This window comes from Sinohyriopsis cumingii, chromosome 16 (assembly GCF_028554795.1).
Source record: "Sinohyriopsis cumingii isolate HCF-2022 chromosome 16, ASM2855479v2, whole genome shotgun sequence".
Lineage (NCBI taxonomy): Eukaryota > Metazoa > Mollusca > Bivalvia > Unionida > Unionidae > Sinohyriopsis > Sinohyriopsis cumingii.
The window spans coordinates 53334055-53347025 of NC_142976.1; the positions used below are offsets into that span (position 1 = coordinate 53334055).

The 12971-nt window shown below is 34.8% G+C and overlaps 1 protein-coding gene across 1 annotated transcript in view; it reads right to left on the minus strand.

Moving 5' to 3' along the window:
• LOC149780423 (exosome complex component RRP4-like) overlaps positions 1-12971 on the minus strand; it is a 36392-nt gene that overhangs the window by 17831 nt on the left and 5590 nt on the right. The window contains exons 2-5 of the mRNA XM_089937349.1: positions 9625-9726; positions 7300-7435; positions 3186-3251; positions 551-619 (exon numbers count right to left, since the gene is read on the minus strand). Coding sequence (XP_089793475.1) covers positions 551-619; positions 3186-3251; positions 7300-7435; positions 9625-9726 — 373 coding nt within the window. The remainder of the gene's footprint in view (positions 1-550; positions 620-3185; positions 3252-7299; positions 7436-9624; positions 9727-12971) is intronic.

Genomic DNA, 12971 nt, shown 5'->3' on the forward strand with positions numbered 1-12971 from the left:
CTGAAAATCAATAAGAATGAGGTTTCACACGATTAAATTTCCTATTTTTTGAGGTTTGCAGCTATGATAGAGCCATCTTGAGTTTTTCTCACTACAATAAAGTGGCTTCTTTCACAATGAGGGTCAATTTTCTTGTTGCTATGAACAGAGTTAAAGAGAGATAAAAGTGTATAACATGCAAGCCATAAACAAGAGTCCCTTAGGGGACTGATGCTCTGCTGTGAATAGAATTTCGAGGAATTCAAGATAAGTCCATTTCGTCCTTTAATTGATGCGAGCTGAAACCATCATTGATCTTCATGAAATAAAAATATTTCAAATTAGCTGGTGGACATATTGGATGTCAGACTGGCACCATTTTCATTTAGGACCCAGTAGACATCATTCTCTGCAGTATAGATGCTGCTCAAAAGTTGCTCTAAAAAGCTGGAGATAAAAGGACAAGAGAAAACAAAACAATATGGCTGAGAAACTAAATGCCTACCACTGTTTGTGCCTAAACCAAGGATTGAATCCTGAAACAGAGAGAGGCACAGTTAGTGTATCTTACCTTGCCATACTTCAGACTCCTGGTGTGAAGAGACAGTGATCCATCGGCAAAGACCGAATGAACTTCAGCCTGAAAACTTCGTCAAGGAATATAATAAATACAGTAGACTTGTATTAGAAAAAGATTTTTAGCTTGAAAACTTCATTAAGGAATATATTAAATACAGTAGACTTGTGTTTGTAAAATGTTTTCACCACTGCTTATAAATTATGCAAACAAAATTTTCACTCAAAAGGTTAATGTCCAAAGAGATAGAAAATGTCACCCAAAAATATAGAAAAATTGGTTTCATGAAAATAATTTAATATAATCAGGTCATCTACATTTGCAAAGAAACATGGCTATCAAAATTTAGTTTTTATGCAAAGCTGAAAATGAGCTTCTCATGCTAGACAAATGGATGGAATATCACTATGCCCCAACTCCATGCTAGACAAATAAATGGAATATCACTATGCCCCAACTCCATGCTAGACAAATGGATGGAATATCACTATGCCCCAACTCCGTGCTAGACGAATGGATGGAATATCACTATGCCCCAACTCCGTGCTAGACGAATGGATGGAATATCACTATGCCCCAACTCCGTGCTAGACGAATGGATGGAATATCACTATGCCCCAACTCCGTGCTAGACGAATGGATGGAATATCACTATGCCCCAACTCCGTGCTAGACGAATGGATGGAATATCACTATGCCCCAACTCCGTGCTAGACGAATGGATGGAATATCACTATGCCCCAACTCCGTGCTAGACGAATGGATGGAATATCACTATGCCCCAACTCCGTGCTAGACGAATGGATGGAATATCACTATGCCCCAACTCCGTGCTAGACGAATGGATGGAATATCACTATGCCCCAACTCCGTGCTAGACGAATGGATGGAATATCACTATGCCCCAACTCCGTGCTAGACGAATGGATGGAATATCACTATGCCCCAACTCCGTGCTAGACAAATGGATGGAAAATATCACTATGCCCCAACTCCATGCTAGACAAATGGATGGAATATCACTATGCCCCAACTCCATGCTAGACAAATGGATGGAATATCACTATGCCCCAACTCCATGCTAGACAAATGGATGGAATATCACTATGCCCCAACTCTATTCATTTCAAATGATTCATATAATTAATCTTATACAAAATGACAAAGTGATAAACAGATATCACAAATTTAAGTTATCCCTTACCAGCTAAATATAATGCAAACAACAATGTTTTAAATTTTCTTTTATACTTATTATTACAGTGCAAGAAACATTTCAAAAATAAAATAATTAGTTTGAAAGTGATGTAAAAGTTTAACGCACATCATTCTTATTTTGACAAATTGATTTCATAAAATTTCTTCAATTTATCTTATTTTTGTAGGATTTTAAGATGTTATAAATTTATTTTAAGATAAACATTCGATTATAACCATTTAGATGGTAATTGTTTTGGTGAAATATTTGCTAAATAAAATTTGCTGGGTGAGTAATCAATTATTATCAATAAACAATTATTATCCAAACAAATGTTTTCTGGCGGTAGGTATTCTGTTGCATCAACAGCCTTGCCAATTCCATGAGATTTCCCATTACGGACACCTTAGAGATCATATCAGTTTTCACTAGAGAACAGAGACCTCACATGTTCTAATACTCCAAAGTACTAAACTGCCAATGGTACATAATGAATAGTGTTTGTTTGGGTTATCTACCTTTAGGCTGTTAATAAAAAAAAAAACATTAAAACCTTCTTACCAGTAACTATAATCCTTTAAGCCTCTTTTGATAGAAGCAAAATCTCCAGTTGCGATGGCAATTCTAAAATAATATTTTATTAATATAGACTGATTTCATGCTTGATTGTAAAACTTTTAAAAAATTAAAGGTTCTAACAGTTAACTAAATAACAAAAAAGAGCAAAAGGTAACAAGTTTTGTAAATTCAACAAGTAATTTATTTCCCTAAAAGACAAAGTGAAAATTCAAATAGAGCTTACAGTTCTGTGAAATTAAATCCAAAATAGCCCTTAGAGTTCCATCACAAGTCCAAAAGTATAGAGTATTCCAAATGAATTCCATTGGTGTTCTGAATGAAAGCCAATCTTGAAAGTGCAGATGAAACAATAGCCTGGAATAGCATTCACATATTAACAGTCTTGATGTATCACAATGATATAAACAAAAATATCATATGAATTCACAATAATCCCCTAATTAGTGCTTTAGTCCCAAAGTCAAAAGCATTTTGTAATTCTAATGAATAATTAAAGCATATAAATCCTCTCAAATTAAATCTTCTAGGGTCAAGGCTGAACCTAGAACTAAAAACTAAGTAAACATAATTACCTAAAGATAATAATCTTAATGTTTAATCTAAAACTAATCCAAAAATTACTATGAAAGATGTTATTTTAAAAAGAAAACAAAAACATTAGGTTGGCCCAAACTTCAACCCTCAGTTCTGGACAAAGATCAACTACACAATTCAAATGAAATATATGTAATATATAATCATGAACAAAAGCCAACAATAATACAAATTAAATATGCATAGCAGCTCTCATGCCAAATCCTTTATTTAATCAGATGCTGTGAATTATGGGCAGAAGGCAATGTTAAAGGATACACTAATCAGGTCCCCTTCTTTAAGGTACGTCCTCATCATCTTCTCATCTTCCTCTGAACGTCTCCTCTGCGTGAAAAAGGATCTGATATCCAAGACACATCAAACGCAAATCATGTTTTACTGTAATTATGACGACTTCAAACATAATAATTTTAACTGATAAATTAATAATTATGATGACATTTAATATAATAATTTTAACTGATAAATAAATACTCTAATGGGGTGAGAAGACAAAATAGGAAATTTCAAGCAATTAGAAAATAGGACATGGCCAAAAGATTGTCATCAAATTAGGAATTAAATTTCAATGATTTCATTTAAACAATAAATTGGTAAAACTGGATATTTCACATATAATATATACTCACTTATAAGCTAAGTGCAAAGACCCAGATTTATCACTGCATAATGTGCTGGCAGATCTCGGTTCCTGCAGTTTGTTAGGAGTAAAATAAAGAACATAGATTCTGATCTGCCAATTTCTTCTTTTAAACTGCTTAGTGGTGAAATTGTGTCTGGTATTCTTAAGCAGAATGATTGTCAAATTAACCAGTGGCAGCCATACTAAATGTAAGATCACTACCATTTTCATTCTGGGCAACCAATCACCATTAAAAGACTTTTGGTAAAACCCCATGTCGATATGACCATTCATTCAGGAGAAAATATTCAATATGTGACAGCCATATATGAGTTCAGACTGGTACTATTTTCATTCAGGTCAAACTAAGTATCATACTTAGTCTTCTGGAGAAAGCCAGATGTCAGTAAGATTTTTTAAGATGGCTGCAGTGACAGCCATATTGGATACCAGATAAGCACATCATAAAAAATCTTCTGATTAAAACCAATATGGATTTGACTCTCCATCTAGTAGGTGCAGCAATAAGATTTTCAAGGTGGTTTTTTCAGCTCATTTTAGCCTTATTCAATACCAAATCAGCACAATTTTATATTTAAGATGAAGTCTTCTGGCCAATACCCCATGCTGATATGATATTCTGCTTAGGAGAATGGATAAGAATTTCAAGATGGCTGCAGTGGTCACCATTTGTGGATGTCAGATTGTCACCAGTTTCTTTCAGAACCAACTGGACATCTTAATTCTGTTAGTGAATAGCCCCATGTTGATATGACCATCCATTCAGGAGAAGTAGCAATAAGACTTTCCAGATGGCTACTGTGGTGGACATATTGGATGTCAAGGTGGAACTATTTTCATTTCTTCCTGTGAAAACCTCATGATGATTAGTTCAGCAAGCGATGCAATAATAAGATTTTCAAGAAGACTGCCATAATGAACATACTGGACAACAGATCTGCATAATTTTCATTTAGGTCCAACCCAATATTATAAGAAGTCTTCTTGTGAAAAATCCATGTGGATATAACTTTCTGTTCAGAAGGAGAAGCAATAACAAGATTTTTCAAAATGGATGCCATGGTGGCTATATTGATTTCTAATCTGCATAACTTTCATTTTAGATTCTACCAGATTATGTGAAGCCTTTCAGTGAAAACCCCATGTTAATATGGCCATCCATTCTGATGTTCAATATGTGACTGCCATATACGAGGTCACCATTTTATTCAGGAAAACTAGATATCATAATAGTCTTCTGCAGATGTCAATATGACTTTCCAAGAAGGAGATGCAGCAATAAGATATGCAAGGCTGCAGATGTGTCAACATATTGGATACCAGATCAGTACATCATAAAAAAATGTCACCTGATGAAAACCAATGTTGATATGATTCTCCATCTAGAAGGTGCATCAATAAGATTTTCAAGATGGCAGCTGAGGTGGCCATATTGGATAACACTTAAGATTTTTTCAAGATTGCTGCGGTGGTGGCCATTATTGGATGTCAGAGTGGGGACATTTTCATTCAGAACCAGCTAGACATTTTAGGTCTGTTAGTCAAAAACCCCATGTTGATATGATATGACCATCCATTTAAGAGAAGTAGCAAAAGGATTTTCAAGATGGATGTTGTGGCAGCCATACTGGATGTCCAGGTGGAACTATTTTCATTTAGGACCAACAAGACATCATAAGTCATTAAATGAAAACCTCATAATGCTAAGACTTTCAGATCTGGAAGCAATAAAAAGATTTGATTTTCAAGATGGCTGCCACTGTGGCCATATTGGACATCAGATATGCATAATTTTAACTTATGTCCAACCAGACGTTATAATAAGTCTTTAATTGAAGCCTTCATGCTGATACGGCCAATCATTCAGAAGGAGTTACGATAACAATAATTTCAAGATGGTCACTATTACAGCCAAATTGGATGTCCCACCAGCACCAACATTTATTAGGCCCAACCAGATAGGAAAAGAAGTCTTCTTGTGAAACACACACTGATACGATTTTCCATTCAGGAAGGGTAGCTATAAAAAGATCACTGCTGGATGTCACATCAGCACCATTTTCATTTAAGAACAAGGCACTTAAGAAGTATTTCGATGAAATATGTATGCTTATATAACCGTCTAATCAGGAGCTGTAATGGTTTTCAAGATGGATGCTGTAGTGCCCATATTGGATTTCTGAGCAGCACCATTCTCATTTGGGACCAAATAGACCATGGGACGAATGTGATTTTGAAGTCTCGTGGCAATCCTCTAAGTAGTTTCACTGGAGTAGTAATAACAAGTTTTTGCTAATGGACGGATGGACACTGGACAACAGACAACATGCAATCTCATAAGCTCTCTGGTTTATGATAAGAGCTAAAAATAGGTTGCAAATATCCTAACTCATTTCTGCATTTAATCAAAAAATGGATGTACCAGTAAAATCATAGTTGCAAGGAAATGATCAATTGAATCTATCTGTATGTGATTATCTCCTGTTTGGCAAAGGATAAATTCCTTAACAGAATCCTTCCATGTAAAATGCATTTATCACTTTCAAATTTAGAATGCAATGCAACTGAATAAACAGATCATACATGAGTAACAACATCATTAACAGACCCGATTTAAACGTTATCAATCTGTAATACTCTAAATGAGTAATACATGATGCTTTCTGAACATTATTGAAAAACAGTAACAAAAACAAATGGCCTGCTATGTTGTAAACAGTATTATATCATACTTCTTTTATGCACTGGTCAGATACTTTATCTTCTGAATCCCAAAACAAAAGGCATCTTCCTTGTCTAAAAGGCAAGCAATTCACAAAGTCTGGTCAAGGTACGAATCTACAAAGTTTAGTCAAGGTATGTGGAGTATAATTTTCCTTCTTTCAGCCTCCATAAATGTGACATTTGACCTTTGACCACAAAATTAACAGAAGTCTCTCTTGCCATCAAAAAAGTTTGATCAAAGTAGGTGAAAAAGAACACAAGAATGCTGAAACTATACTTCTTATTAAAGCTGATATGACCTTGGCCTTTAATAGTTTGACTCCAAAAACAATGTGTCCTTCTTATCTCAAATGCAAGCCATTAACAAAGTTTGGTCAATGTAGCCATCAACAAATTTAGTCAAGGTATTTGGCATACAAGCTAAGTCAATGTCTGAAAACAGTTTCACGTTTTTTTAGCCCATACGACCTTGACCTTTGACCTTTTGAGCCCAAAATCTATAGTAAGCTACTTACAAAACATTATGGATGGATGGACAGACATCACAAGATAATATTCTCTGAATAAAGGAAAACTCAGTTTTAATGAATGATTTTAGTTTTAATGAAAACAATTACCTACCAAATTAACCTGTTTAATAAAATTAATGACTGAATTACTGATTTTTTGCAGATTATCAGCATATGAAAGACTATTTACTGCCAAAGCAAAGCAGAGTGTCTTGCCATCCTGGTCAGGATTTTAATCTACACACCACCATTGGGAGAATGGAAGAGTAACCAACAAGATAAAGCAATGACTTTCAATCATCTCTAATGAGCGTCCTTCCACCATCTTCCCACCAGCAAGGTTAACAGAGAACAGAATTTTTTTAAAGTCAAAGTGAAATGAAATTTTTTACATACAAGGTTGACAGACATATGGAAAGAAGGACAGACTGGATTAGATAACAGTATGTCTTCTCCACCACAGAAATAGCAGGTACATAATGAAAATTTTCCATACCAATTCACCACCAGGCAGATTAACAGAGGACAGCATCAAGATGGAGTTGAGTTTGGAGTGAGTTTCTACCAGCCATCTCCTCATTCCCACTTGAAGAATCCTACCTATCACTACATCACCCACTTCTCCATTGTATCTGAAATTGAATGAAATATTTAAATCAGAACAAGGATATATTCTCACTTTTTTCAACGAAAAAATACTGACATTCTGCCACTTTCATTTGAGTGCACTTAAAATCATAAAACTTCAATGATTTTCCTAAGTTTATCCAACATGTTAGATTTCAATGCCATATATTTATTCTATGTATGATATCTAATTAAGCTGCATCTTGAGTAAGAGTTTTTTTCTTCTTCAAACCTTTGTACGGGGCTTTAACCTGGAACTTTTAACCTGGAACTTGAGTTTCATGTACAAAGTTTTTAGAATTAGCAATTACATGATTTTCAGATAGCAGCTGTAGAAGCCATGTTGGATGTCAGATGAGCACCATTTTTTATTTACGACCAACCAGACATCATAAATGTATCCAGGGAAGACCCTGTTGACTGTTGACATGATTCTCCATTCAGGAAGAGTAGCAATAATAAGATTTTCAATATGGTCATCGTGGTGTCCATATTGGATTTCTGAGTGAAACTATCTAGGACATGATAATAAGTCCTGGTGAAAACCCCTTGATAAAACTATTCCTTCATCAGAGGTAGCTACAAGATTTTCAAGATGGCATAAGTCATGACAAAATTCAATGTCTGAGCAGCAAGATTTTCATTTACGAGAAACTAGACCCTGTGATGACCGAAAAGCACAAAGTTTCATGGCAATCCTCAAAGTAATTTAGGGCTGATCCAGGCATGTGTAATTTAGGGCTGATCCAGGCATGTGTAATTTAGGGCTGATCCAGGCATGTGTAATTTAGGGCTGATCCAGGCATGTGTAATTTAGGGCTGATCCAGGCATGTGTAATGTGGGGCTGCTCCAGGCATGTGTAATTTAGGGCTGCTCCAGGCATGTGTAATTTAGGGCTGCTCCTGGCATGTGTAATTTAGGGCTGATCCAGGCATGTATAATTTAGGGCTGATCCAGGCATGTGTAATTATGTTTCTGCTCATTAATATGAACTCTATGAAATCAAATTTCTCTCTGATTTTTTTTAAAACTGCCTTTTCTGGGTACCATGTGTGTTAAAATGGAACATTCTTTAGGAGTAATAGCAGTACTTAACAAAGTTATCCTAATGGGCCGATAACAGTCCATGTCATAAACTCTTCTGGCCTATGACCAGTAGAGGTAAGTTGTCAGTGTCAACATGTATATACTACCCATTCCTGATTGCCTGATGTCATACAATGCAAGTTTTTATCTTAACTCTCAAATGAAAGGGATGTAAGTCTATTTTATTGCTTCAGTTATGTCTTTTGTATGTACAGTTATGCCTGTGTAAACAACCCTTTGTGTATGGAAAGTTATGTTTGTATAAACAATCCTTTGTGCATGGATAGGTTATGCCTGTGTAAACAACCCTGTGTAAACAATTGTTTATGGAATTTATGCTCAATAATGATGGAACATAGCATAAATAGCATAAATAGTTATAAATTGGTGAACAATTTTAATTTGCTTGACTTTAATGTTCAAGATAGTAAATAAGATTAGTTCTTCACTGCCTCAATATCACAAAATTACAATATCACAAAATGACATGGATATTTTCAATGCTGTTGCTAAAGCTGAGTGACAAAGATCACATTCCTTATTGAAATCTTCTCCTGAAGCAAAAAGAAGGCAAATTTTTTACAACAGACCTGTGATGATTCAGCTCCATTCATATTGAAATTCAACATAGAAAATTGGGCAACTTATAATAACTAATAAATTTGTACCATATGTACTCTCTTACAAGACGAGTCCAACTGCAAACAACACAGACACACATCTACCATCACATAATGCACGAGCAGATCTGGGTCTGTGCAGTTTATTATGAAAATGAGCTGAACAAACAATATAGACTCAGATTTGCTGGTACAGCATGTGACAGCAAATCAGGATCTATGTTGAAGTCAACTTATATTAAGCATGTTACACAGTAACATTAATTTTATGACATCAAATTCTGAATCCTATCTTGTGTCTAATCTAGGTAAATGTCAGTTCCAGCTACAATTACCACCACTCAAAATATAGTTCAGATAAATAGCACAAATAATGGCATGCATTATAATGAGACATGCAAGAAACAAAAAGGTCACTAAAGGTGAGTGTTTTTGATAAATAAAGTCAAGTTAAGTCATGGACCGAATGAAAGAAAATAAATCTAACCGTGTTCTGAGAGCCTTGACGCAGATCAGCTTATTCACACGTTCCACCACACCAGCCACAGAGGCAAGTAGTTTGTCCTCATCCATGTATGTTCCATGACCCCTGCAAAAGTTGTTGAATAAAAATTATATTGATGAAATACATATGATAAGACTGGGAAAATCCCTTGCATGGCATCCTGGGAAAGTTCAGAAATTTCAGTTGCAATTTAAACATGTTATGCAAGGACAAATTTGGTTGAAATTGCGATTTCCACGAGAAGCTCAGATTTCAGATAATGCATTTTTCCTTTTTACAGTGGTGCATGAAATTCTAAATCAAGACCTCTTGAATGATGTCTTTAAAACAAATTAACAAATATATTGCAAGCAAGATGTAAAATTTTGAAACTATCTTCAGTTTCCCATGCATATATGTTATCTTGTCTTTGAATTTAAGTTAGATTCACTGAAAAATGAGGCATAGTTGTGTGTGTGTGTATTTGTATTTGGGGTAATCTGAGGACATTCATGAGATTACACACCAACATATCGAAGACACCTCTCCAACCGAGGATGTCCTCAGTAGAAAAAAATGGTAAAATCTTGCTTTTCCCAACTATTTTAGCCAAAAATAATGTAAAATCATGATTTGTAGGAAGGTCCCCATCTATACGCTTGGTACTTGTTCATGATTTTGGACTGTATCTTTCTTCCAAAGCTAGTGATACACGTACCCGAAACCATGTCCTTGATTGCCCAGTGGAAAACTTGCAGAGATCTCTGCTATCAAATTACACGTTGCAAAAACATATTATCTCCCTTTAGATCCAAGCATCAGATACCAACTACTAAGCTAAACTATAAGAAGATAAGCTGGTGCATATAACAGTCCTTGGTATTTTTAATAATATTTCATGCATGTGAGACAAAAGTGTTGGGAAACTCATGATATATTCATACCATACACATCCAATACAGGCAAATAAATCTACAACATGTACAAAAGAAGTACATCAAAAAGGTATTGGAAATAGACATGAATTCATTGTAGAGTTGTACCAAAATTTCCTAATTATCTGACCCATCGGTAAAGTTTAAACGTCCTGTTTGCAGCGAGATTTTACACACATAAAGATATGAAAAGACATCCTTCATATGCAAAATTTATTTTATGATTATTAAATGAGATATATCTGCCCTTTTTTCATCATTTGCCTATTTATTATTCAAACAGGAGAAAACAGATGTAAATCAAGTGAAGAATCCTGTTAAGGTGAGATCGAATTATCACTAACCGAATTTGGTAGTTACACACACAGAACTTCAGTAAATATATAGAAAGATAAATATATTATACAGAGGTCAAACATTTATCATCAAGATGATCAGTCCCAAAATGAACCATTTAATTACAGCAATATGTTTTTCATTATCACGCTCTTAAGACCTGTGACTAAACATACAAGCAATCATAAACTGTTGAATGCATTCAATGTTCTTTTAAATGTATATACTTGCTTCAGTTGGTGATTTTATGACTTTGCTGAACATATTATGAATTACATTTGTATCGATAATTCTGTTGTAAACGAAGTCTCATTAAAACAACAACAAGAAGATGTAAAAACAAGGCGTCAATCTATATTGCTTTCCCAAATTTAAAGAGGTTTTTAACAATAGCCAAAACCCTCAGGATGTTCTACTGGACCAACTTGTATTTCTAACTTAACAGAATATTTATTCAGAGCTGCATTAGAATGTAATATTCTTAGTCATTTAGTCTTTTTTCAGTGTGTTTTATACAGAAGGCGAAGCGGGAAAAAACTGTTTAAAACTTTGAATCAGCGATACAAAACACCTTTACGTGATACCTTGAATTAGCAAATGTATAAACTAAGTGATTTGGAAGGTGAACCATGAGAGTGTTGTACCATTAAAGTATAGTCTTGTTCATTCATGGCTCCAAAGCAATAAAACAGGATAAACTGTTTGTAAAAAGGTATTAGACAAGTATCCCCATCCACTAACTCTATACATACATGTAATCTCATAGAACTCTGTTCTTCGCCTCTGCAATTACTGAACTTTAAAGCATTTTAAGAGGTTTCGATTCAGTTAACATAGATAAGTTGTTATTGTTGTTGTTGTCGATGTTTTAGTCTATCATTATTCTTTGTCTTGAGGTTGAGATAAAACATTATACAGATTACAACAGAAATAATGTTGTATGCATCATCGATTTATTCAACCAAAGTAACTTGAAAAATAAAAAGTCTCCGTGAAATACACAATATGGCTAACACAAACATTCGTTCATATTTTCAACATTACATCTGCACATGCCCGAGAGAGAGAAAGAAGATTCATACGTGTATTATGCAAGGACAATATTACTCTATTTCGTCAAAAAGTGAATAGTCATTGCTGATAAGGTGAGTTTCCTGCCATATATGCTCAAATCGAGCCAAATAGTATTGTTACAAGCCAGGGGTATTTGCTTGACTAAGCGATGTCAAACACTGGCGCGATTCTGCTAGAAGTCATAAGTTTACCCCAAATTTCCAAAGACTTCTATACAACTTCAGTTGTAAATTAGAAAGCCTGACATGTCCATTCTATACATACAATTTTCACTAATCAATGCAAGACCACAGATCTCAAAACTTGCCAAATATATATCAACTGCACATCTGCATTAACATTCTGTACCATCAGCAGATAAAAACTATACAACTATCCTCTAACACAGGGAACTATTTTTACTGCACCACCTTAGGCCAGTCTATTCATGGTTTCAAGGGACATTTCAGTACAACTACACCACATCTGCCACCATGACAACATAAACGGTATCTGCCGAGTTCCTTATTGTTTATTCTTTTGTGTAATTTACCGGTCTCCTGCCATAAATACTGCCACTGCAGCCACACCACCAATGTACACCATTAGGTTTTAATACGAACTATATCACTTTAGGGACACTCATGTTGTTTTGGCCTGAATTCACTAAAAGTCAACCATTGGATCATGGAAACTCACTGACACTTCACTGTTACATTTGCACCTACTAATTGGCTAATTATTTTGGGCTAAGGAATATTTCCATTGCACTGAGTTCCAATAATCAAACAAGTAATCACAAATCTAAAAATTCCTTAAAATGGGGCACTATAACCAAATGAGCATACTCCAAATTTATTAAAATACGATCTCCAAAGTGGTGGATTAGTCGAAAGCATGTTATGTTGTACTAAAATATAATTGCAGGACAATAAAACAATAAATTGATCAGTCAGCCAATAACAACAAGATATATATTCAAATAATAATGTAATTGCCCTAAAGAACAGTTGTAGACGAAACCCT